This window comes from Podarcis tiliguerta (genome assembly GCF_965153285.1).
Source record: "Podarcis tiliguerta genome assembly, chromosome: 2".
Lineage (NCBI taxonomy): Eukaryota > Metazoa > Chordata > Lepidosauria > Squamata > Lacertidae > Podarcis > Podarcis tiliguerta.
This window is the reverse complement of record NC_139535.1, coordinates 67669541-67696010: the sequence shown is the minus strand read 5'-3', so window position 1 is coordinate 67696010 and position 26470 is coordinate 67669541. Positions and strand designations below refer to the sequence as shown.

The 26470-nt window shown below is 44.7% G+C and overlaps 2 protein-coding genes across 24 annotated transcripts in view; one reads left to right on the top strand and one right to left on the bottom strand.

Annotated features, from left to right (window-relative positions):
* Positions 1–220: 220 nt before the first annotated feature.
* Positions 221–26470, top strand: part of ACSL6 (acyl-CoA synthetase long chain family member 6) — a 79656-nt gene continuing 53406 nt past the window's right edge. For 4 of the 12 annotated variants that reach the window (XR_014508397.1, XM_083428717.1, XM_083428730.1 and 1 more), the window contains exons 1-2: positions 3906–4008; positions 5990–6131. Coding sequence is in view for 5 of the 12 variants with exons in the window: in XM_083428729.1 (XP_083284855.1) it covers positions 788–860 (73 nt within the window). In the remaining 7 variants the exon portion in view is untranslated. Of the gene's footprint in view, positions 1273–3905; positions 4009–5989; positions 6132–21562; positions 21785–26470 lie in introns of those variants that run through there. The other 8 variants (XM_083428729.1, XM_083428728.1, XM_083428711.1 and 5 more) reach the window with 6 other exon arrangements.
* On the bottom strand, positions 16705–26464 carry LOC310672106 (uncharacterized protein; the record flags this gene model as incomplete). 12 transcript variants are annotated; one of them, XR_014508398.1, is made up of 4 exons in its annotated part: positions 16705–17333; positions 21398–21655; positions 22267–22522; positions 26405–26464. XR_014508398.1 is itself a non-coding variant. In XM_083428749.1 (4 exons), the coding sequence occupies 4 exons, from the start codon at positions 26450–26452 to the stop codon at positions 16778–16780; spliced, it is 549 nt and encodes a 182-aa protein (XP_083284875.1). In that variant the 3' UTR covers positions 16705–16777. The 12 variants fall into 12 exon arrangements, 1 of the variants encoding a protein (XP_083284875.1); XR_014508400.1 differs by having other exon boundaries at positions 22267–22368; positions 26405–26458; XR_014508401.1 differs by having other exon boundaries at positions 21462–21655; positions 22267–22368; positions 26405–26458.

The following is a 26470-nucleotide window of genomic DNA, read 5'->3' as shown; positions in this document are numbered from 1 at the left end:
GAGACCCCAAAGCATATATTTGACCACTGCAGTCTTGGGCGTTTGCCGCCTGCTGGCCCAACCCTTAGGCATTGGGAGGCAGTAGCCTCTGGCAGCTAATTGTGGGCATCAGGAAAGCGCAACAAACTGGCTCCCTAATGCATCATTACAGTATTTTTATTCTCAGGGAGAAATGCTTTGTGGGGTCTTTTATTTTTTTAATGTCTGTGGTGCCAGGAGAGCAGCTATTTGGTAACTTAACTTGAAGGGGAGGCGAGCGCATTTGCTGCTTCGCCTCATGCCTGGGGCCTGCTCTGAGGCGACTCCCAGCCTCTTTGTCTGTAAAGCGCCTGGCTTCTTTTGACCTTTGCCCTCCTGCAAGGCGGACTAGCGGCGCCTTCTTGGGCCTCCCGCTGCCTGCCTCCTGCGCCTCAGCCGGACTCCCCAAAGGGGGGGGGGGCGGGCAAAGGCGAGGAAATGAGGGCCGAGAGCTGAGCGTCGATGTCTGCCGCCTTGTACGCATGCACCGCGGCGGCAGCACGCGCGAGCCTGGCATCCTCTTAGCGCCGCCAAGCCGGGACGCGGCCTCGCCTTCTCCAAGAGGAGCCGGTGCAAAGAAGGGCGGCGGGCGCGCGGCTAAAAATAACCTCCTCTGCTGCGGGCTGGCGGGCGGGCGGGCTTGCGCCTGGGAGCAGCGAGAGCCAGCCAGTCCCCGTCGCCGCTGCCTCTACTGCTGCTGCTCCCTCAGTCACTGCAGTGAGTTTGCTGCAGTCCCCCCCTCAAGCTGCGCTCTCGCTTCAGGCCGCCCATGCTGCAGCCGGCTCCAGCAGGCATGCTCACCTTCTTCCTAGTGTCTGGTGGCTCCATCTGGCTCTTCGTGGGTAAGTCAGCCTCGGCGCTCGCTCGCTCGCTCGCTCGCTCCCCTCCCCGCCATCCCGCTCCTTCGCTTTCCTACGGTTTCTCTCTCTCCCCCCTCCCCACCTATCACGGGCGCCGCTTCCCATGCCCCTCGCCGCCAGGGAAAACGGAACAAAAGCGGAAAGAGACGGAGGGTGTGCGCGGGGAGGCTCCCTTTTGGAAATGACCTCAATCCAACCCTGCACACCTCTCCCGGCCTCCATGGAAGCCGCTCGTCTGCGCGTCCCGCTGCTGCTTTGAGCTGCTTCTCTCGGATCTCCTGGACATGAGCGCCGTCGTTGGGATGTGTTTTCCCCCAGACCCTCCGGAAGGACCAGGGCAGGAGAAGAGGAAGGCTGCGAGGGATGCTGCTGCCTTTGATGTCATCCTTCTGCGGTATTGGGCCCTATTGTGTGGAGGAATTTGGAAAGCTCAGCAATGCTGGGCGAGCCTGAAAAAAAGGGAAAAGATTACATAAGTTATCTGCTGTGATTTCGCTGCCTGCACCGGGGTCAAGATGCTCTCTTTGGAGTGTATAGGATGATGCATATGGGTGTGTGTATGGGTGCAAAAAGGAATCTGTCGTTGTGTGTGGCTGCTGCATGCAGTATTAATGATGGGTCAATGTTTTAAAGATGATGGGATCAGACAAAGAGGATTAGCGGACCCCGGAATAGCTGCGATCCTCTTCAGCGCCTGACAGATTCAGTTTTAAATGGTGTAATCTGCTGCAATGATTTGAAATAGAACACTCTGGAGGTGAGGGAGAAGGGCAGCCTTTAGGAATCTGTAACTCCTTGTCATTTGTAGGTGATGGGTTGGGATCAACTTCTTTTTGGTGCAGAGATCTTTGCTGTGTTGAGTGGGTGTTGCTGCTGTGAAGGGAGAACCGTAGTTCACATGGGCTGAATTTTCTGGTGCTAAAATAAATGCATGGGAATTAATGCTAGGCTCCTGCCTCCCCTCCATCCGTGTAGGAGGCAACTCCCCTTTACAGCACTGAGGACACTCTGTTTCTCTCCAGGGCATGCAAAGCCACAGAAAGGCACTTAGATGTGCCAATATTTCCTCTTGTTGGCCTAAGTTGGGGTGTGGGAGGCATCACCCAAATGGCTAGCAAATTCTTTTCAGCATGGTGGAAATCTAGTGGCGCTATAATAATATTGTGGGATGGGGGGAGGAGGAAAAAAAGATTTTGTTGCCACGTCTCATGTCTTAAAAAATATAAATTTAGGAACTCATGCCAGCAATTCTTTGAAGACTTGCTTTTTTATTCTCAATATGTATGAAACACTTTGCATGTGCTCAGAGGCTTATTTCTTTGCTGTTACTCTACACATTGCCATGTTCCCCCCCCCCCCAGCCTTGCTGGTGAAATCTATGGCTTGAAGCCATGACAACAGAGTCCTCTTGCAGAGGTGGGGGGAAAGGACCAATATGTATGAACTGTTGAGGTTGAGGCAACAGAAAGCAAAATTAGCTCGTTTAGCAGCTCCAGCCAAGAGAGACCCTGCCCCAGCCTATGCGCCACCTGGACCCCAGAGCTCTTTCACTTTGTCTGCTTGTATTGGTCATGTCAGCTGGCTGCAGAAGCAAAGGCTTGAGCGTGGGGCCTCACGCCAATGGGGTAAGGCAGGATAGCTTTAAGAAGGAGAAGAGTATTTCAAATGAATGTTGTTGCTGTTTTATGTAGCATTTCTCAGGGAATAAAGCATTTGTTCCCTCTTTAACTCTCATAACATCTCATAATGCTCCGGGAAGTCTTATTCTGTAATCTTACATGGGTGGGGCTAACAGTGATACCCTTAGCGGTTGAAGCACTTTGCATGTGCTCAGAGGCATATTTCCTTGCTGTTGCTTTACTGCTTACATTACATCTGATCCCGCACAATGGGTGACACTTGAGATATATGGCTGGGAATGTGATCTCTGCTTCGTGCCCATGTGATGAGGCGACAGCACAGCAAGGAGATAAATTACAACCTCCAGATCAACTAATTATTGCAAGGCCTGGGGGCTGTTTCTGTGATAAGTTAATGCTGGTACCCCAAAGAATTCTGCTTCTATTCATTGCAAGCAAACACTCAAAGATCTAAAACTGGTACTTGGAAGCTAAATGTTTGCCCAGTCATACTATGCCATATTCTCTTTCGGGAAAGCCTAGCCTGGCCTCTGAGTCATGCAGGCATGGAATCAATAATTGATCATTTGTAGTTAAGTATAGAGCTGCCCTTAGGGCCCCACCCCTTTTACATAAACTTTTTCTTTTAGTGTACATGCTGAGGCCCTGAAATGTAATGGAATTGTTGTTTTTAAAAATGTGTGCTGCACCTGCCAATGACCTATCCTTTAACATTATCTCTTCTAGTTTTAGGTGCTTAGTCCTAGGTGGTTAGATTCTATTGTGTCTTGTTTTGAGGGGATGGGTTTGGGGACTCCCCTGAATAATTTTTTTGGGGGGGGGAGAGCTCATGGTGGCAGAAGAGGAAACAGAAGTGCAACTGTGCCAACAGAACTCTGCTTTGAATACAAGCCTAAGTGTTTTAATAATTTCTGTATTTATTAAACGTCTATACTGCCCTCTGTCCTGAAGATCTAGGGAGGTTTACAGACACCCCAACACACAATTAAAATGATGATATTATCAAACCCACCAACTTAAAATGACATACAGCATCAGATATATTACTCCCATAGCTGTGCTGTTTGTTTTAAAATGGAAAGGCAGGGCAAAATTGCTTTTTATTGGAGCAACTCTGATGAAAAGTTACACGGCTCAGGTACGTCCAGCAAGGCTGCATGTTGAAACATTCAAAAGGAATGTTGAAAGGCTTAGTTAAACTGTGAAATTTTCTGGCCACTGGTTTGGATGGCTTTAAAAGAAGATTAGACAAATTAATGTAAAAGCTACTAGCTGTGATGGCTATGATCTGCCTCTACATTGCTGGGAATTGCAAGTGGTGACATCCTCAGTCACAAAGAGCTGTAGCCAAGGAGAGAGAGTGTAACAATGAGCCTTAGATGATGCACTAAGCCAAGCCTTGCTTTAGCTCAGGGTAGCACAGGAGTAAAAAGTGTGGGGAAGAGCAAAGCAGCTGTGAGCCTCTCTCCAGAAGCCCACAAATGGTGCTGGTAAGCCAAGGTTTGAGGTTGTATAAACCATGTCATAACCATGTCTTCAACACCCACCCCAGGAACAGCCCAAGTTTTGGAAAACAGCTAATACCAATGTACCAAAATAGCCAGTGTAGTGTCCTCTACATGTTGTTAGACTACAGCTCCCACCAACCCTAACCATTAGCCATGCTGGCTGGGGCTGATGGGAGATGAAGTCCAACCAGTAGCAGTAGGTGGGGCTGCATTGCTGCTGTTGGTTACCAAGAGGGGGAAGAGGCAAGTGAGCAGGGAGTTCAGGTTCTGTGTTGGGAGCATTGGATTGGCTCCGGTGCTGCACCAACACTGTACTGCACTCCTCACTGTCCGCCCTCTTGACAACCGGCAGTCTTACGCAGTGTTGGGAAGCCAGGCCAGCAGTACAGCCCCATCTGCATCCTCATGCTGGCTGTTTCTGAGTCCGAAGGTTAGGAAACTGTACTAGATGTTTTGAATGAGCAGCTCGTTGTTTATTGTAAACCATCATTCTGCTCACAAATATGGCAAAGCTGCTTATAATTCCTCAGTGGTGAAGGGAAAGCACTGCAGATGGTGAGCGTTTCTCGCATCTTTCCTATTATTTTATAAATTCCAGCCCCAGAGACAGATTGTTTGAAAGAACCTGGTTTAAATGAAGCCCAAGAGTTTAGCCAGTACTACTAACTTGGTTGGACTTTTATGGTATGTGAAACCAGGGGTGGAGATGCTGCAGGATTAATTGATCCTTTATCACAGGGGCAGGGAACCTTTGGATTTACAGATGTTATTAGACTACAGTTGCCATCAGCCCAGACCAGCCCAGACAGTGCTCAGGGGTGATGAGAACTGTAGTCGAACAACATCTGATGGGACACAAATTCCCCAACCCTGCTCTAAGACTTGGAGCATGTTCACATTCCCACCTTATAGCACAGTGAAGCTGTTTTCTATGCATTTCACAGCTCCCCCCCATCTGTTCACATAAGCATGGTTTCAATTCAGTTGTTTGTGTATGCACCAGGGAGTGCTGAGGACACATATGTTGTTACCCTAAGCAGAGGTGTTCACACCTTGGCTGGAGTCTAAGGACTCCAGGCACTTTGATGCTTGTTTGACATAGAACAGTAGTAGCTCACAAGAAAGTACAGGATACTTAAGCATTTTGGACAAGGTCATGAAAATCCAGCACTGGAAGCAAAGCCAGTGCATAGTAAATGGGAATGTGAACACAGCCTAAGTTTTATTGGTTTATTCTCCCTCCCTTCTCCTTTTATCATATAGCTTTAGTTCTGTTAAATGCTCCAAGGCTGAAGAACTAAATGCCCTTGAAAAGGATGATACAGTTTCAATGTTCCTCTACAGCTGCTATAATGAAAGGGAAGCTTAAACTGGAGATTTGTAGTATTCATGTCACACATATTTGTTAACATGGGTGAACTAATTAAAAACATTGGCAAAGGTTAAGCACTGATCCATGCTTAGACTGCAGTCCTATAGCTTACCAGAGAACACTGCCTTCACCCATGGCACCCCTGCTGTTTTTTTGTTATTTAATAAATTTTTGTTCCCTGAATAATCAAGATACAGGCGATATAGAGCTTTATAGCTCAATTCTTGAATTAGCTGTGAAAGAGATGTGAAGCAGTTCAGATGTTTCAGCTGGTGTAATATGACCATGCTAAGCCATCTCTGTTAACAGTTGGGCAGCAGCCGTCTGCACTAGCTGACGTTTCTACGTGGACATCTCTGCATAAAACACATCACGGTAATCTGATCTAGAAGTAACTGAAGCATGAATGACAGAAGCCAGTCTCTGTCTTCCAGCAGTGTCCGCAGTGGGTGTCTCAACCAAAACTAATCAAAGGCATTATAGGTCACAGGGATTCTGGGTGTAATGTCAAGTACAGAAGTTTGCCTAAGCTTCAAAGTGAATCTTTAGGAACAGTACGATTCTAACCAAAGCAATTTAACCTGCCCACAGGTGTCTCACTCCCCAAATGTTACCAACTCTGTCTAATCTGGATTGACTGTGTTCACTTTCATCTAGTCCATCACTGATCCTAGATGCTAATTCAGGGCACCGCGGTCTTTTGCTAGAAGGGTGAGATAAAGGTGTGGGGCAGGTAAGGACATGTAAGGTAAGGACAATTGGGAGCTTGCTGATTAGACAGTGATCCCCACAGGGATTGGTGACACTAAGAGGTTCCCCACTGGTAACTCCCTAGTAGAGTTGAGGGGGCTCATTGTCCACAAGCCCCTTTGAAGATGAGTTTTCATTGGCAATCTGCCTTCATGTAGCCGTGCTCTCTCTGCTAGCAGCAGGTATGGTTTGGATGCAAACCATGGGTGCAAATGGACTTCAAATGTCCTCACTGTGACCACAATTATAGTAAGACCCTTTTGAACTCTGACAGGTGGCCAGGTCTACGTACCTGACAGTCATGTGATATCCTTATGACATGTGATTGACCCCCACCCATGAAAGTGGATTTGAGGCCGTTTTCCTCTTTTGCCACAAACCCACTTCGGAAGCAAAAATGAGATATTTGAATGTTTGCAGTAAGGAAAGTGAGGGGGAAATGCACTGGTAAGTGTGGGATAACAATTGACTTGATGCAACATCATTTAACCCTCTGCAAACAATTGAAAATGAATGCTTCTGAAGGCAACCCTGTTTGGGGAAGTTTTTAATGTTTGATGTTTTATTGTGTTTTTAATATTCTGTTGGGAGCTGCCCAGAGTGGCTGGGGAAATCCAGCCAGTTGGGCGGGGTATAAATAATACTATTACTTGCCAGAAGGGAGAGGAACAAGGTGGTGGTGCAAACACACCAGAAGGAGCTCTGCTGATGCCTTTGCACTGCACCAACCTCCCTGCTGCCTCCTCCACTCCCTCCCATTAAGCAACTGTGACCCATTTGCTGGGAAGCTGGTGTAGCTGCTCCACCCCACCCAGCAAGCCACTTCTAATTGGGTCGCTTATTAGTTTAATGCTGTATATGTTTTAACTGATTACATCAGAAATGGTAAGCTGCCTTGGGGAAAATATTGCATTTTGAAAGGTGGCTCAGAAATTTCTTAAATAAATAAGAAACTCCAGGGGAACTTTCTCACTGCAATTCTAAATGCGACAACCATTTCTAAATTTGAAATCAGCCTTTCTGTATCTTTATTCAAGTAAAGATTTATATGCTAATATATGGATAGAATAAAAAGTAATAATGTCCACTGTGTGGTAATCATTGATGATCCCAATAGTTTCTCATTCACAGATGAATAACAGGAATATTCTGTATTTCTTATAATAGCTTAAAGTTGGGCTTTGATTATCCTTTCTTTCCACTAGGGGGAAGTGCGTTCTGCAACTTGGATTGGTGCAAGCTCCCTTGAGTTTTCCACAGTAATCTTTTGCAGACTTTACCCAACTGCCCCATCAGTTTCCCTAGACACTGGTTTACAGACCCGGCCCAGCTGAGTAGGTTCCTAATACTGAGTTTTAATTAAAAATCAGCTACAGGGATTAATCGCCAAAAAAGTTTTCGTAGCACCAGAGTCCCTTAGCTGGAGTCTTAAGCTTTTGCCATAATTATTATTTGCCCCCTGTTTATTATTGTTCTCATTATTAACTTGTGATGTACATTGAGATTCTCAAGGAAGATTGGGATTAAAGTATAATAATAACAGTATTAGTAAGAATCATAGTAACGCTTCCAAATCCTTGTTATGGGCAGGAGAACTTTCATTCTTGTCTCTCTCCTCTCGCCAAACACATATGAACAGGGACGCACACAAAAATTATTTGCATAAGTTGAGCTGCTAAAGCCTAAACTGTTTTTGTTGAATTAGTAAACATTCATGTTTTTAAATGCCCTTTATAAGAAATCACCATTGGAACAGTGTTTTTGTGTGTTTTGGTAAAAGGTTTACAGAGAATATTGTTCCTTACATGACTCAGTGTCCTCTTTATAAGGATCTTTGTGAAAAGTATTTGTTTGAGTTTAGTCCTACAACATTCTTTCTTAAAGCATTTATATGGTTTTTGATGTTGAGAATGAAAACTATGTTACTTTGCGTGTTTCCTTTTGTGCTGGCCAGGAAATTAGGAGCCCAATTTGTTACTTCAAGTCTGAATGCTCCTTTTGTTTTTGTTATGGCTTACAGCTAAACAATAAGCTTGTTACTACTTCTTACTTGAGAGTAAGTCTCAGTGAACTCTATGGGACTTACTTCTTCTGAAGGATGTATAGGACAGCACTGTTAATGGTTTACTGCTTGGTCTACAGTGACAGGATGTTACTGGAGCCTCCACACCTGGTACTGCTGTGGATTTTATTTATTTAATAGTTTTTATACCATCTTTCAAAATACATTTCTGAAGCAGCATATATGATATAAAACTACTACCATTAAAATATATAATAAAAGAAATAAAAATGATAAATGCAAAGTAAAAAAAAAAAAAAATCAACAGTAGAGGAGTGGAAAAAGAAGTGTTAGCAGATTCAGTTTTTGAAAGCACAACAGAAAAAAATTCTGATGGTTGTGCAAAGGGAGCAAAACATTGTTAGCCTCTGCTACACACCCACACCCACCTAGAAAACATCAGAACGAGAACCCATTGAAAATTCATTTTAAGCCAGTGCTGGTGGGGGTGGGTGGATGACTGCTCTGAAAATACATGGGCATCAATTAGTGGTTCTGGCAACATGAGGCCTGAGGATTGTGTCAAAATGGCACATTATATTTTCTATTAGTGGTGTTACTGCCAGAAACAATGAGATGTCAAGGGATGGCTGGTTTGGGAGTTGTAGATAGAGGGCAGGATTTAATAGGATTTTGTTCTCATTGTGGTGGTGCTTAGTAGTGCTAACATCCTGAGGAGATAATATTGAAGTTGTGAAGGAAATATCTCCGAAGGTTTCCAGCTAACAGACAAGCAGCAAGCCCAAATTCATATTTTTCCAGATACCAAAATTTCCCTATTAAGAAGGTTATTCGGAAGACCAAATGCAAAGTGTGTTTCTGCTTAACACACACACACACACACACACACACACCATCCCTAACATGAATTTATATTCATAATGCCAGGGATTCCTTATAAAGGGTATCTTAATATAGTACTCAGTGATGCAGTCATCAGAATTAAGTGTTGGTAAAGTCCCACCTCAGTTCTGTGGGATTTGGGGGGCATGTGTCTTTGGCTCTACAGCAAAAGAAGGCAGGTGGTTTAGTAGTTTGGATTGTGGCCACTTCCCTCCTCATCTGAAATAAAACATTCCTTTAAAACCAGATCTGTGCATGTTCAGGGGTACTGTATACCTTGATATGATTGGAGGCGACACCATTTGGTGTTCTGTTTTGGGCAACAGGAACATAGGACACTCCCTTTAATTCATCCGGTTCAGTATTGCCTGCACTGACTGGAAGCAGCTATCCAAGGTTTCAGACTCCTTCTCCAGGGGTCTTTCCTAGCCCTACCTGGAGATGCTGGAGATTGAACATGGGACGTTCTGCAAACAAAGCAGATACTCCATCACTGAGCTATGGTGGTTCCCTAGATAAGTTTTGGGCAGCGCTGCTCCACTGCAGCAGCACATTGCAGAAGAAGATTAGTAGCAGTGGGGTGGGCAGGCTGCTTTTCAACTAATTTGTCATTACTGATTTTTATCACTGGGAACCCTTGAAAAGCTTCTAGAAAACCCCAAGGTTTCCTAGAACACAGATATAAGCCGGCTAATTTGCATCATTACTCTCCTATCCTTTGTATCTTCCTCTTTTTTTCTTTTCTTAAACCTTGCAAGAGGCATTTACTCTCCTGTCTGCTTGGTTTTCATAGACAGCTTCATGTGTGTGGGACTCATGGAAATACATTTTCTAAACCACATGCTTGCCCTTCTCTCTCTGCGCCCTCCCCACCCCCACCCCAAGCTAGGCTTGAATAATGAAAATAGAGGCCCAGCTTAGGAGACAGATGGCAAAACTGAATTAACTGAATATCCACGGAAAGAGTAACTGATTTGAACTCATGCCAAAGGCAAGGAATTCAACTATGTTGCAGTGAAATGGGAACAACATACATTATATCACTGTGTTGTTGCTTCAGCCACAAAACAGGTGGAATTTGCTGCTGCAAGTTCCCTTGTATGCACATTCCTGAGTGGCTATGCAAAGTTTGTGATTAAATTTAATTGAATTTCAACAGTAATATAATGCAGAACAGAAGTGAAAGTTGCTGACTTTCAATGCATTCACATTTTTACTGTTTGAGTTGGTTTAAATTAATTTGAGTCCAGAATGAGGTAGGTTAGGCTGAGACACAGTGAATGGCCCAGGAGTCACCCAGTGAGCTTCACAGCCAAGTGAGGGTTTGAACCCTGGTCTCCCAGGTGCTAGTCTGACTTGCTCTTGTTACGTAAAGCATGATGTTGGAGAGTAGTTTTATGTAGTGACAAAGTTTGCATCTTTTGAGATGAAATGTAGGGTGGTACATATTAGCATTCTCTATCTTGTATGCAAACACATACACCCACAAAAAAGCAAGTAGTAAGCCAGCCATTAATCTATTTCTACAGCAGAAGTTTAGAATAAAGCTGATTACTTTTAAGTTCCTGGCTGGCGTCTGGTTCCATGATGACGGCATCTCCACCAGCACCTTGAGAGATCTAACAATAATAGTTGCTGCTGTTGCGAGACTGAGGCTACAAGAGCCAACCATTGCTTGCAATCTGCACCTGCTCTTGTTTCAACAGCACTGCTGAATTTGTGCTGATCATGCCAAAACCCAGGAAAAACTTAAAAAGCACCTTCTATTACTGTCAGTATAAGGGATGGCAGGGTCGCTTGAGGTTAGGGGCTCACACTTCTCTTCGTAGCATTTGGGATGTTTTGTTCCTCCACTTATTTAAAAGAGGAGGCTTTGTGGAAATTTCTTGTTACACAGGTCTCCAGTTCACTGGTCTGTTGACCTCCAGATATGCACACTGCTATGGTTTTCCTCATTGTAGATGTCTTTTACACATGCAGGACTGTACAGTGGTACCTCAGGTTACATACGCTTCAGGTTACAGACTCCGCTAACCCATAAATATTACCTCAGGTTAAGAACTTTGCTTCAGAGCCAGTGTGGTGTAGTGGTAGTCACGTAATCTGGGGCACTGGGTTCGCGTCTCCGCTCCTCCACATGCAGCTGCTGGGTGACCTTGGGCCAGTCACACTTTGAAGTCTCTCAGCCCCACTCACCTCACAGAGTGTTTGTTGTGGGGGAGGAAGGGAAAGGAGAATGTTAGCTGCTTTGAGACTCCTTAAAGGGAGTGAAAGGCGGGATATCAAATCCAAACTCTTCTTCTTCTTCAGGATGAGAACAGAAATTGTGCTCTGGCGGCGCAGCAGCAGCAGGAGGCCCCATTAGCTAAAGTGGTGCTTCAGTTTAAGAACAGTTTCATGTTAAGAACAGACCTCCAGAATGAATTAAATTCTTAACCCGCGGTACCACTCTACACACTAACTTTGATGATTTGGGAGACAGTATGAAAATGTGTAATATTGTTTTTCCTATGCTCAGTAGGCAACATATTTCCTTAGTGTGAGGCTACCACTGGGTTGTCTAGCCCTATGTAATAAGAGACAAAGCTTCCACAAAATGCACCCTTGCCACAAAGCACCTTGAAAACAAATATGCTTGCTAAAGAGGCATGTTCAGATGATCAAGTATTTTTGCCACACTGGATTTAGGCCCAAGTATTTGAAAGACCTTGATTAGCCTCCTGTGTGGATTTTTGAGTAATTCCTTCCATTGCTGAAACCCAATAAGTCATGTTCGTTCCCTCCCTCCTTTCTCTTCTCTTGTGTGGGCCAGTAGGTTCTGCTTGACACTGCTTGATGCACTATGTTCCTTCACAAAGAACACAGAGTAAGGCAGGCAAATACAGTCCAACTCAGTTTGCTTTATTATATAATCTCTAGACCAGGGCCTCCCAAGCTTTCCATGGTATATGGAATATATAGATTTTTTTAGATTTGCCTTGAGACAGACTTTAAACCTCTTTTGTTGACCACCAGCATTATGCTTTCCATTTTTAAGTTTGGAATAGAGTAGTTGCTTTGGAAGACGATAATCAAAGTCCATGTCATGGACTTTGAAGACACTCAAACTCAGAATGCAAGGGAGAAATGTGCTAAGAGGAAGGCATGCTTGGCAAATCCACACTGTGATCAACTCCCGCCCAGGAACCAATGTCCCCACAGTGGAATGACATGTGGGTCCAGAATTGGCCACTTGTTAAAACCATGTTTATGGAAGACAATCTTACTCAGCTACAAGTTATCACCAAAGAAGAAGAAGAACACAAATCTGGTTTCAGGGCAGTTTACAAAACTAGTTTACTAGATTAGTAGTAAACTAGTAAAACAGATTATTTTAGTAGACTCTGTCTTTCCAAAATTATTTTGCAGATTTCAGGTTATCTAGGTGTCTGTTTTAATGTATGTCTAGGTAGGAAACATAAATTATTTGCTGCATTTGTGAAGGCATTTAGTTTCATAATTGGCCTTCCTAGTATACTTGTTGACAAAACAGAGGCGAAAGAAGATCTTGTTACAACCTTCAAACAAACACACACACATTCTCTCTTACTCACACACTCGCGCGCGCGCGCACACACACACACACACACACAGACTTAAAACTATGAACCTCCGGATTGAGTGAACGAAAATAACCTCTTCGCTGCACTTGAGTGTAATGCTTAAGCCCTAATTTTATTTTCTTCTGAAAGGATTTTTTGTTGTCCATTGACAGCAGCTTTATTCTGGCAGGATTTTTTCAGCCAACTATCTGAATAATAATAATGTTTAAAAAAATCCTTTCAGTTCACAGGCTGCTGAGGGTGGTGTGATACTGTGATCTGCCAACACCAATTCAGGCTTGTGTTTCATTCAGAGAAGCTATTTGCATATCCTCTGTTCCCCCTGTTTGCTCAAACACGTCTGAAAAAGCAAAGTTCTCAGCCATTGAGGTTGAAGAATGAGCCGTCTGGTAACTTAGCTGAGCTTTAATACTTCCCATACTTGTTACTTGTTTTACCATAGAGGGGAGTTCTGAGGTATCGGTTAAATTCATAACAACTCTCAAGAAATTATTTTCCAAAAGGAGAAAGAAAAGCAGCATTCAACAGATGGGAAAAGAGAAGGATGTACCTCTGTCAAGTCTAAAGGCCAGCTAACTGGCAATCCATTTGCACAAACTAAAAATTTGTAAAAAAATAATAATACTGTTTGTACCATATTAGAATTAGTCTGCAAAGTGAAAATGATTGTTGGTTCTAGGGTCAGGATGGATCAACAAAAGGAAATGCTTTTTCACACAATGCAGAATAAACGTATGGAATTCCCTACCATAGCATGTGGTGGTTTTAGACAAATTTGTGGATAAAGCTATGACCATGAACAGTTAAGTAGAATCTCCATGCTTAGTGTAATATTCCACTGACATAGAGGTGCACCCAATGTTTTCCTGTGAACATTTTAGGCACAAAAAGGTGGTAGGGAGGAGTCCAATTCATTTCCTGAAATACCCTCCAAAGTTTTCATGCAACCAATCAGATTTGACTGTGTGATGACATCACTGAGGGCAAACAAAGCCGATTCAGAGTGAGAGCAGTACTTCCTGAATGTATCTTGTTTCTTATTCAAGAAATTGAACGCAAAATTGGAAATGTTTCTGAATCTTGAGCAGATTTCAGGTGAATCTTGTGAATTTTCATTTCATTGATGGACTGCCCCATCCAGGTGTTTTCTTGGTCAGTTGCAGTATGAATATAACTACTTGTTATTAACATAGAGGGGGGATAGGTTTTACTGGCTCTGTGTATAGTGTTGGGGGCTTTTTTTAGGTGAGCCCCGTCTCCATCAAGATTCTCCTCCACCTCTTTTTGTGCCGTGTAGCATTCTTTTGTGTGGTTTTTGTATGCCTGATCAGACAAATCATAGAATTTTATTGCTGGAAGGGAACCAAAGGATCATCTAGTCCAGGTCAACCTAGTAATACTGGCCCACATGACTGCTCTATCTCAACATCTTGCAACACCCAGCAGAGCCACAGAAAGAAGCCCCTGAATCTGGTGCTGCGTGGTTATATGCCGGGGCAGCTGATGATAGAACTGAGCTGTTTGAAGACTCATGGAATAAGCTTCTTCCCCTTCAAAACATTTAATTTGCATATGAGGCTGCTATTATCTGATTCCAAGCCTGTTTGTGCTGTCTGTAGGGTCAATGTCGTTCTTTAGGGACCCTCACATATTTCATGGTGGGGTGGAATACTGTTGTGATTGTTCACCTTTAGCCATGCCTTTTTGATACTATTTCTCCCTTGATTTGCTTCCATTTGAGCTCTGTTTCCCCTCCCCCTTGTTTCATTCAAAGGATTATGCACATCTTTTCTCCTTCATTGAGTGATCTCAGCTGCACACGTACAGAAATACTGGTGTGCATGCCCCAAATGGCAAAAGAGTCATGGGTGGGACAAAAACACATGGCCCAGGTACATTCTGGAAAGCAGCAGAATAGCAATGGATGGCTCATTTGCTATGTAAGGCCCTGAATCTGGAAGCACCCTGTGTGTCTGTCAAGTGGTGCAAGTAAACAGTAAGGGGTCAGAATATAAGTGCACAATACTTGTTGCCTTGCAAGCCAAGTATGGTAAAGGTAAAGGACCCCTGACAAGTAAGTCCAGTCACAAACGACTCGGGGGGTGCGGCTCTCATCTCGCTTTACTGGCTGAGGGAGCTGACGTTTGTCCGCAGACAGTTTTTCTGGGTCATGTGGCCAGCATGACTAAGCTGCTTCCGGTGAAACCAGAGCAGCGCACAGAAACACCGTTTACCTTCCCACCAGAGCTGAACCTATCTATCTACTTGCACTTTGATGTGCTTTTGAACTGCTAGGTTGGCAGGAGCTGGGACCGAGCAACAGGAACTCACCCCGTCGCGGGGATCCGATTGGCAAGCCCTAGGTTCAGTGATTTAGACCAAAGGACTACCTGCGTCCTTTTGCAAGCCAAGTATATTATGTCAATTCAGGTGTACCAATTCAGATGGACCAGGCTTCTGGTAAACAGATTCCTTTTGTAATATAATTTTACAACATGAAAAATGAAGTATTGTTCAGAGATGTATACTCAGCAATTGCAATTGCTTTGCCAACAGATTTTACAGTACTTAACAGTACTACAAGGGGCTATCAGCAGAGGCAGTTGTAACTCTATGTGCTAATTTATGTGTTTTTTACACTGGGAAGACATATTAGAGTATGAGCACTAAACTCCAATTCACATTCAGCCAGTAATCTATTTTTAAAACACTGTTTTTGATAGAAGTTGTTACCCTCTTGATATCACATTTTCACATTGTTCCTAACACTAGTGTTATCATATCCAAGCACCTCTGCTGTTAGTGTTGCCGCCTTTTTCCTGTGACTTTTACATTGCCTTTCTTTATTATTTATGTCCCATACCATGAGTGGGAATGCTTTCAGTGCAGCTGACAGCTGGTACCCCCCCCCCCAAAAAAAAAATCAATGGAAAAGAATAACAACCAATTCTATATATAAAAAAATAGTTAAAAATAGTTCCAGTACTTACTTTTGCAGACTGGGATAAGGATATCCATTTAAAAAATGTGATAGAGAAAGTCTTCAGCAGGCGCTGACAAGACAATAGAGGGAGGCATAAAGGGTGGGTGCCACCACACTAAAGGCTCCATTCAGACATGGTGCAGAACAGATCTCCTGATAAGATGGTGTCTGCAAGAGGGCCCTATCCTGCAGAACACAGTGAGCTCAATGCAAAACTAAACTAAATGCATAAAGGTAAATTGACCCAAACCTTTTGTAATAAGGAGGTAAGAAAAATGGTTGTAATGACTACTTTGTTTATAGATTACAAATATTTACTAAGTATATTTTTTAAAAGAGAAGAAAAATTTCTCACCTTTTCTACTCCATGCAAAGAAAAGCTTCACCGCCTTTGCCTGTGAAGTTACTGTTAAAGGTCCAGAAGCAGGTCTTATTGGCTACCCTAGAGAGCCATTTTGGTGTAGTGGCTACAATGTCAGACTAAGAATGGAGAGACCAAGCGTTCAAATCCCACCCACCCCCACCGGTAGCCATAAAGCTCACTGGGTGACCTTGGGCTACTGACCTTCCAGGGTTTGTCCAGCAAAACAACCAGCAATTTTCATTTGGCCCCTGGGGTGGAGGGCTGGGAACACCTGATCTGAATGATGGCTTGCTTACTGTGACAGTGACAGACAGTGACTTACTGTGGATGAGCAGCCTGGTAGGGCATGCTGCTCAAGTAGCCCTTGCCGTACTCCTACCTTTGTCAAACAGTTTCTAAAAGCAGTTACTGAAAGCTAGGACTAAATTTAAAGTGCTGAAGCTAACCCATCAAATAAAATATAAATTCTTCCTTCCTTATTCAGCTCCACTGGTTACCATTAATAGCCTAATGAATGCATTTTATTTCTCTCACGTCCTAGCTGCTTTGCATCTGTGTTCTCTGCCTGCTGCAATTACCTTCTATTTGCAATTTTTTTTGTTTTTTGTTTTGTTTTGCTGGTAATAGCTGTCCTGTTATCTCATCCGGTTATTTCATGCAGTGAGTAAGGAAGTATGAGAAATGCTTAAATCAGAACAAGCCTTTCAAGCCTCACCAACCTTTAGAATTCTTTGAGTGCTACATACATATGTAGATAGGGGTGATCTGCTAGCCATTACAGTATACAGTTGGACTTCCAAATGGCTTTCAGCGAAGTTCCTTCCCAGCTGCTGAGTAAACTTAGAAGCCAGGTGCTTTTATGGATTTGGAACTGGTTAAATAACTGGTAGCAGATGGTTTCCATAATGGAGTAAAGAAGGCAGTGGAGTCCCCCAAAGAGCTGGACTAGGACTGGTGGTCTTTTAACGTTCACGAATAACCTGGAGTCAGGGATGAGAACCAAATTAGCTAAGTTTAAGGTTACATCAATATGAAGAACTCCAGAAGGATCTCACAATGCTGGCCTTGCTTACATGTCACAGTAAGTCGTGAACATGCAGATGATTCCCTCTTTGCTTCTCCCCAGCAGTCAAAACAAGCCACCATCCTTAGTGCTTGGTGTTAAGTGGGAACTGGGGATTGTAGAGAACCCAAGGTTTGGCTTTGGCTTTCCAGTTGTGGTTTGTTTGAGCAGTTTGTTGACCAGGTGCTGCTGACTGTTGATGGGCGACTTCAAGACTTCTCTGTACAGTTCCTAGTCTTGGACTGGACAGCCCTCTAACAGGGGACACCTTCGAAGAGACAATAGTTTTCTGAGAGCCCCTCCAAACAGAGGATTGTAAAGTGTGATGCATGGTCACTCAGAGCAGGAGCATAGGAGCCAAAGAAGAACCTGGCTGGGTCAGGCCAAACAGGTCCAACATCCTGTTCTCACAGTGGTCAACCAGATGCTCATGGGAAGTTGGCAAGCAAGACCTGAGTGCAATGGCAGTCTGCTGTTGTATGGCATTAACTGGCCCAATGCATGAATGAGCAAGACAAAAGTATGTGCAATTAAACATAAGGAATTGCAAAACTATGGCCAAAGGAAGAGAAAAGACCATTCTATTACATTTACACTAGTGGAGTTTAAACTGGTTGTGAGTATGCAGAAAGAGAGCTACCGTATTTTTCGCCCTATAAGACGCACATTTCCTCCTCCAAAAATGAAGGGGAAATGTAGGTGCGTCTTATGGGGCGAATGCAGGCTCCTTGGCTTCAGCGATAGCAAGGCGAAGCCTCCGAAGCCTGCGCTCCGGAGGCTTTGCGTTGCTTCCGCTGAAGCCAGGAGAGTCTGCTCTTTGAGGCTAGCCGTGGGGGAAAGCAGCGCTTCCCCCCTCGCCAGCCCCAGAGGATGGGGGGCAGCAGGAAGGCGCGCGACGCCTTCCTGCTACTCTCCATCCCGGCATTGAGGCTGGCGGGGGGGGGGAAGCAGCGCTTCCCCCCTCGCCAGCCCCAGAGGATGGGGGGCAGCAGGAAGGCGCGCAACGCCTTCCTGCTACTCTCCATCCCGGCATTGAGGCTGGCGGGGGGGGGAAAGCAGCGCTTCCCCCCTCACCAGCCCCAGAGGATGGGGGGCAGCAGGAAGGCGCGCAACGCCTTCCTGCTACTCTCCATCCCGGCATTGAGGCTGGCGGGGGGGGGGGAAAGCAGCGCTTCCCCCCTCGCCAGCCCCAGAGGATGGGGGGCAGCAGGAAGGCGCGCAACGCCTTCCTGCTACTCTGCATCCCGGCATTGAGGCTGGCGGGGGGGAAAGCAGCGCTTCCCTGCTCGCCAGCCCCAAAGGATGGGGAGCAGCAGGAAGGCGCGCGACGCCTTCCTGCTGCTCTCTGACCCGGGTTGGAGGCTGACGGGGGGGAAAGCAGCGCTTCCCCCCTCGTCAGCCCCAAAGGATGGGGGGCAGCAGGAAGGCGCGCAACGCCTTCCTGCTACTCTCCATCCCGGCACTGAGGCTGGCGGGGGGGAAAGCAGCGCTTCCCCGCTCGCCAGCCCCAAAGGATGGGGAGCAGCAGGAAGGCGCGCGACGCCTTCCTGCTGCTCTCTGACCCGGGTTGGAGGCTGGTGGGGGGGAAAGCAGCGCTTCCCCCCTTGTCAGCCCCAAAGGATGGGGGGCAGCAGGAAGGCGCGCAACGCCTTCCTGCTACTCTCCATCCCGGCATTGAGGCTGGCGGGGGGGAAAGCAGCGCTTCCCCACTCGCCAGCCCCAAAGGATGGGGGGCAGCAGGAAGGCGCGCAACGCCTTCCTGCTACTCTCCATCCCGGCATTGAGGCTGGCGGGGGGGAAAGCAGCGCTTCCCCCCTCGCCAGCCCCAGAGGATGGGGGGCAGCAGGAAGGCGCGCGACGCCATCCCGCTACTCTCCAACCATCCTGTGGGCTTTTGCGGGAGATGGGGGAATTCCCCCACCTCCCACAAAAGCAGGCAAAAAAGTGCGCTCTTTAAAGGGGCTCCGCGGCTTCTGCGGGCTTTTCTAGGAGCCCGCAGGAGCCGCACACCCTTTGAAGAGCGCCCCTCTTGGGGGCTTTTCCCCGAGGAGGGAGAAGGGGACTGACTGGCCGAGTCCGTCCCTTTTCCCTCCTGGTCGAAAAGCCCGTAGGAGTCGCGCACGGCTCCTGTGAGCTTTTGCAGGAGGTGGGGGAATTCCGCCACCTCCCGCAAAAGCAGGGAGAAGGTCTTGGAGTAGCGCACAGGCTGCGTGCAGCCTGTCCGCTGCTCCCAGAGCTGCGGGGGGGAAATCATATTTTTTTCCTTGATTTCCCCCCCTGAAAACTAGGTGCGTCCTATGGGCCGGTGCGTCCAATAGGGCGAAAAATATGGTATTTCTTACATTGGGGATGGGGATCTAGCTGTTGTACCAGATCCTTATAACCCCATGTAGGCCAAGTTTGAAAGGCAGGAGGCTGCCTACCTGTCAATCACCTGACATCACAACGGGATTGGTTGACCACAGTTTGAAATCGAACCACATAAGGAAAATCACAGCACTCTGCAAGCTCTGACAATCAGCTGATCATTGGTAGCCGAAAGTCCCTTTTTAGCCCAGCTGCATCTTTACCTGCCTCATACCTGGCATAGAGAACAGGTCAGGTAGGGAGAGCTAGTGGGCATAACTAGGCCCATGGACTGGAAGTCCCCCCATCTGTTCCATCTGAAAATGTTATTGTATGTTTGTATCACAGTCAGTGTGAATCTATGGGTTGCTTTCTTTGTACAGTGGTATCTTGGGTTAAGTACTTAATTTGTTCTGGAGGTCTGTACTTAACCTGAAACTGTTCTTAACTGAAGAACCACTTTAGCTAATGGGGCCTCCTGCTTCAGCGTATGTAACCAGAAGCATATGTAACCCGAGGTACCACTGTACTGCATTCCTGTCTTTAACAACAGTCTGTTACTCAGAAGAAAACCCTAAATTTCTGGCTGGATAGTTTATATATATACAGTGGTACCTCGGGTTACATACGCTTCAGGTCACATACGCTTCAGGTTACAGACTCCGCTAACCCAGAAATAGTACCTCGGGTTAAGAACTTTGCTTCAGGATGAGAACAAAAATCGTGCTCCAGCAGCGTGGCGGCCCCATTAACTAAAGTGATGCTTCAGGTTAAGAACAGTTTCAGGTTAAGAACAGACCTCCGGAACGAATTAAGTACTTAACCCGAGGTACCACTGTATAAAGTAGCAAACCCAGCAGCAATTGCCAACTTTGCAAGCAGCCACTTTAGGCCTGCTTTATGATGTGTGGACATTAAGAGGTGGTAATATTTCTTTCCATTCTGTGAAAATGTTTCAGATGCGTTCTCCTTTGCAAAATAGAGATAACAGGAAACTACTGCATTAGTTCAGCAGCACCCCTCCTGCTCTTTGTTTTTTAATACATATGGAGCAGCCATTACCCTCTCTCTAACGTTAGGCTTGCAGACTTGTAGCGTGTGGCTTCTTTCAAAATGCAATGGAGGTAATTTAACATCTTTGAGGGTTATTTGAAGCTAATTCTATTTTAACTGTCTGGAGGTGAAGTTATTAGTTTATTTGGAGTAAAATGCACTCTAGATAAAGTAGCAGTGGTCCTGGAGTCCCAGAAGTATTGGAGATGCATGTAGATAGTTGAGGTGGCTGTTCCAATTGGAAACACTACCCTTTGGGGGGTTTTGGGGAGTGGGATGGGGGTGAGGAAGAGAGCTGCCTTTTTTCATGTGAGAGGTGTTTATAAACTGACTAGTGTAAAACTAAGACATAAGATGCCATTTCTTCATTAACTGAAACACTAGGAATGTGGGCCAATTCTGTTATTAAAGAATGTTGCAGTCTTTTTAATTAACTGGGACTTGTCAGGTAGGCAGAAAAGTATGTTTAAAAAAAGCACAGCCATTCTCCTTTCTTGTTTGTTCAGATAGATAGTAATGGCACTGTAAACATTTTTAGTATGTTTAAAAACTATAGGGCATAACTGTTGCTGCTTTTATGCTGAAGTTGATGGAGACTTTTGTGTAATGTGGAAGTTTGTATATTCCTTTACCAGTAGAATGTATGCATAAAAGAATCCCCACCTTAAGGCTTCTGATTCTTAAAAAGTAATGTACTGTAATCAGAAGACATTCACCAGGTACAACTCCTCCAAGCATGTAGATTATGACTTACTATGTGTTCAGATGAAGCAATTGTTAAAGTCATGCAAGCAGGAACCAATTAAAAAAAAAGAGCAGCTGTACATATGTGACAACAGCATTTCCTAAATACAAACTACTAAACTGTCCTTGAAACACTTGCTCTTTAAATTTATGTAAAGTAAACCAAATGGGATAGCAAGGGCTACCTACCAAATGCTGGTGTTAAAATGTTCCCTAATCACGTTAGCAATGAGTAAGCATTCTTAGTAAATACCTGGCCATATTCTTGGAACATAGGTTCTCAGCTCCAAACTGATTCGGCCAGCTGCAAAAGACCCATAAAAAAAGGAGAGAGGCAGAAAACTTGTTCATTTCAGAAGTGTAAGCCCGTTGCACCCATTTATCTTCGACATGCATTTGGTGTGGGGAGGAGGACTTATCTGCCGGCTCCTGTTCCCATTTGTGCTCCTGTGTTGAGAATATTCCAAGGATGTTTGAAGAAGGGACTTTAGTTATTTTGCAAAGAGAATAATATTTCAGCACATGGCTGACAATGCAGTCTCAGAAGCAGCAGGGTTCCTAAGCCAGTGCACAAAGGTAAGGACATGAATTTAACAATTTTTTTAGGTTAGAGACAGTAAATAAGAAGCTGGAACTCGAACAGAGCCACAGAAGCACTACAATATCATTTAAAAGTATTTCCTACGGAGAACAATAACAGAGAAGCTGCTATATATATTTTCTCTTAACATATGAATAATTCCAGGCTTTGTTTGAGCTAGGGCTCAGCAGCCTCTTCTCCAGAACCTATTTACACTGCTAGAACCTATTTACTATTTACTATTTACACTGCTAGAACCTATTTCTCCAGAACCTATTTACACTGCCCTGAAATGTGCAGTAGAAAGTGCCTTTGAGAATATGCAGAGTCCTTTTCTTTTGTCACCTAATGCCCACCAGCAGTCCTTCACTGTGTTTATGGATACAGGCATAAGTCAGGCAGCTTAACTCCAGGAACTCTTGTGTTGGAAATTAGCACCAAAGAAGCCTTATCATATGAACTCAGTAAGCAACAATACCTCACCACCTGTTGCTATAGAAAGGTTGAATTTCTTTAGGTAGTAATTCCCCAGGTGGCTAGTTGTGTGTGAATAGATGAGCACAAAAGGCAATGTGTTCACCTGCAGAAACAATGAATACTTCATCAAACCCAAAGCATTTGCTCTTCAGCGGTGACTTTGGCTCGTTGTAATTTTAATATCCTGCTGCATTAAACAACACTTGACAGTCGGGGTTGCATACACTCACAACAGTCTTTTTTCCTCAGTGGGGGATCTGAATAACACAACAGGAAGCTAGTTAGCCCTTGAATGTTTGATTTCTCCTAAAGAAGCCTGCCACTTCACACACACCCCATCTAGCAAAACATCGTAATAAAAAAACAACAACCATTGAATTTCATGGAGGCAGAAAGTCCAACAGGGCTTACAACCAAGCAAATCTACATAGGATTGCAGCCAGAAGTAGTATTAAAAGCATCCTGGATGTGGTTTTCCCCAGGACAATTGATTATTAATAATTCTCATTGCATACCCTCTAACATTTCTCTGATAAAAATAGGGACATATTCAATAATAATGTTTATTATTTATATCCCACCCATCTGACTGGGTTGCCCCAGCCACTCTAGGCAGCTTCCAACATATATAAAAACACAGCAAAACATTAAACATTAAAAAAAACCTTCCTTATGCAGGTGTCTCTATCAAATGTCTTCTAAAGGTTGTATAGTTACTTATCTCCTTGTCTCAGGGGTCGCATAACTCTATACCCTCTGATGACAATAGGGATCTCCTACCATGTCCTGCAACATTTTTCCAATTAAAATAGGGACGTCCTAAGGAAAAGCAGGGCATTCTGGGATCAAATCAGAAATTGGGACGTCTTCTGTAAATCTGGGACTGTCGCTGGAAAATAGGGACACTTGGAGCATCTGTTACAATCTATTTCAGAGAAACAGACCAGACAAGAAAGGAGGAGGAGTGGCGTTATATGTCAGGGATGTGTATACCTGTGAAGAGATCCAAGATTTAGAACCTCAAAGCCAAAGTGAGAGCATTTGGGTCAAAATTAAGGGAGAGAAGAATAATAGTGACCTCATTGTGGGAGTTTACTATAGATCCCCAAGCCAAACGGAGGACATAGATGATGCCTTCCTGGAACAGATGGCCAAGCATGCAAAAGGAAGGGAGATAGTAGTAATGGGGGACTTCAATTACCCAGATATTTGTTGGAGGTCAAACTCAGCCAAGAGCATAAGGTCAAACAGATTCCTCACTGGCCTTGCAGACAACTTCATTGTCCAGAAAGTGGGAGAAGCAACAAGAGGAACAGCCATTTTAGATCTGGTCCTAACCAATGTCGATGACCTGGTTAATGGGGTAGAAGTGGAAGGATCATTAGGCGCAAGTGATCATGCTCTTCTGAAGTTTACTATACAACGGAAAGGAGCAGCCAAGCATACTAGGACTCAATTTCTTGACTTTAAGAAAGCCGACTTCATAAAACTTAGGGAAGTGCTAGGTGAGATCCCATGGACAGTAATACTAAAAGGAAAGGGAGTTCATGATGGCTGGGAGTTTGTTAAGAGGGAGATAGTAAAAGCACAACTTCAGGCAATACCAATGAGACGGAAACATGGAAGGTGCCTAAAGAAGCCAGGGTGGCTATCTAAAGAACTTTTAACTGAGTTAAGATTAAAAAAGGATGTGTACAAAAAATGGAAAAGGGGGGAAACCACCAAAGAGGAATTCAAACAAATAGCCAGCACGTGTAGACACAAAGTCAGAAAAGCTAAAGCACAGAATGAACTCAGGCTTGCTAGAGAGGTTAAAAGCAACAAAAAAGGCTTCTATGGGTATGTTCGTAGCAAAAGGAAGAACAAAGAAACAGTGGGGTCACTCAGAGGAGAAGATGGTGAAATGCAAACAGGGGACACAGAAAGGGCTGAACTCCTCAATGCCTTCTTTGCCTCAGTCTTCTCCGATAAAGAAAACAATGCCCGACCTGAAGAATTTGGAGGAAATGATTCAGCAGAGGAAACACAGCCCAGAATAACTAAGGAGATAGTACAAGAATACTTGGCTAGTTTAGATGTATTCAAGTCTCCAGGGCCAGATGAACTGCATCCAAGAGTATTAAAAGAACTGGCAGATGTGATCTCAGAACCACTGGCAATCATCTTTGAGAATTCCTGGAGAACAGGCGAAGTCCCGGCAGACTGGAGGAGGGCAAATGTTGTCCCTATTTTCAAAAAGGGGAAAAGAGAGGACCCAAATAATTACCGCCCAGTCAGTCTAACATCAATACCAGGGAAGATTCTGGAGCAGATCATTAAGCAAACAATCTGTGAGCACCTAGAAAGGAATGCTGTGATCACCAATAGTCAGCATGGATTTCTGAAAAATAAGTCATGTCAGACTAACCTGATCTCATTTTTTGACAGAATTACAAGCCTGGTAGATGAAGGGAACGCAGTGGATGTAGTCTACCTTGATTTCAGCAAGGCATTTGACAAGGTGCCCCATGATATTCTTGTAAAGAAGCTGGTAAAATGCGGTCTTGACTATGCTACCACTCAGTGGATTTGTAACTGGCTGACTGACCGGACCCAAAGGGTGCTCATCAATGGTTCCTCTTCATCCTGGAGAAGAGTGACTAGTGGGGTGCCACAGGGTTCTGTCTTGGGCCCGGTCTTATTCAACATCTTTATCAACGACTTGGATGATGGACTCAAGGGCATCCTGATCAAATTTGCAGATGACACCAAACTGGGAGGGGTGGCTAACACCCCAGAAGACAGGATCACACTTCAAAACGACCTTGACAGATTAGAGAACTGGGCCAAAACAAACAAGATGAATTTTAACAGGGAGAAATGTAAAGTATTGCACTTGGGCAAAAAAAATGAGAGGCACAAATACAAGATGGGTGACACCTGGCTTGAGAGCAGTACATGTGAAAAGGATCTAGGAGTCTTGGTTGACCACAAACTTAACATGAGCCAACAGTGTGACGCGGCAGCTAAAAAAGCCAATGCAATTCTGGGCTGCATCAATAGGAGTATAGCATCTAGATCAAGGGAAGTTATAGTGCCACTGTATTCTGCTCTGGTCAGACCTCACCTGGAGTACTGTGTCCAGTTCTGGGCACCACAGTTCAAGAAGGACACTGACAAACTAGAACGTGTACAGAGGAGGGCAACCAAAATGGTCAAAGGCCTGGAAACAATGCCTTATGAGGATCGGCTAAGGGAGCTGGGCATGTTTAGCCTGGAGAAGAGGAGGTTAAGGGGTGATATGATAGCCATGTTCAAATATATAAAAGGATGTCACCTAGAGGAGGGAGAAAGGTTGTTTTCTGCTGCTCCAGAGAAGCGGACACGGAGCAATGGATACAAACTACAAGAAAGAAGATTCCACCTAAACATTAGGAAGAACTTCCTGACAGTAAGAGCTGTTCGACAGTGGAATTTGCTGCCAAGGAGTGTGGTGGAGTCTCCTTCTTTGGAGGTCTTTAAGCAGAGGCTTGACAACCATATGTCAGGAGTGCTCTGATGGTGTTTCCTGCTTGGCAGGGGGTTGGACTCGATGACCCTTGTGGTCTCTTCCAACTCTATGATTCTATGATTCTATGATTCTATGATTCTATGTTTTACAGTGCCAATTAATAAACTTGGAAGTATGAGGCACTTTCCAGTGATGGAACAATGTCGTGTGCATATCTCAGATTTAGCAAGTTTTCAGCAATTGACCCAAAATACATTTGCCTCCTCAAGCGCATCTTCCAGTTCTCTTCCCCACCTATATCCTTAGCAATAAATTTAAACCTTTGGATTGAATAGGGTATGAATAGAAGAATAATTGCTCTTGGGCCTATTATAAGGTAGCATTGGCCTTATTCAAAGTAAACAAAACCAGAAAAACGGGTACAAATAATTCAACAAGCTCTACCTCATAATGCCAGCTTTTGAGACCTGAAATGTATCTGCAGCTTGTGGTACCCTATCTACAGTGGAACTGTGGAATGCTTTGGATGGTGAAATCTCTCAGCCAGTGGTTTCCCTGTCCTCTTTCTAGCTAGGGCTGGTGGGGGTTGTAGTTCAACAAAATCTGACAACCCAAAGGTGCCCCATACATATTGGCTATAGATGCTTACCTGGGAGCAAGTCCCACTGAATTCAGCAGGACTTCCTTGTGCATACATAGAATGGATAACACTGGG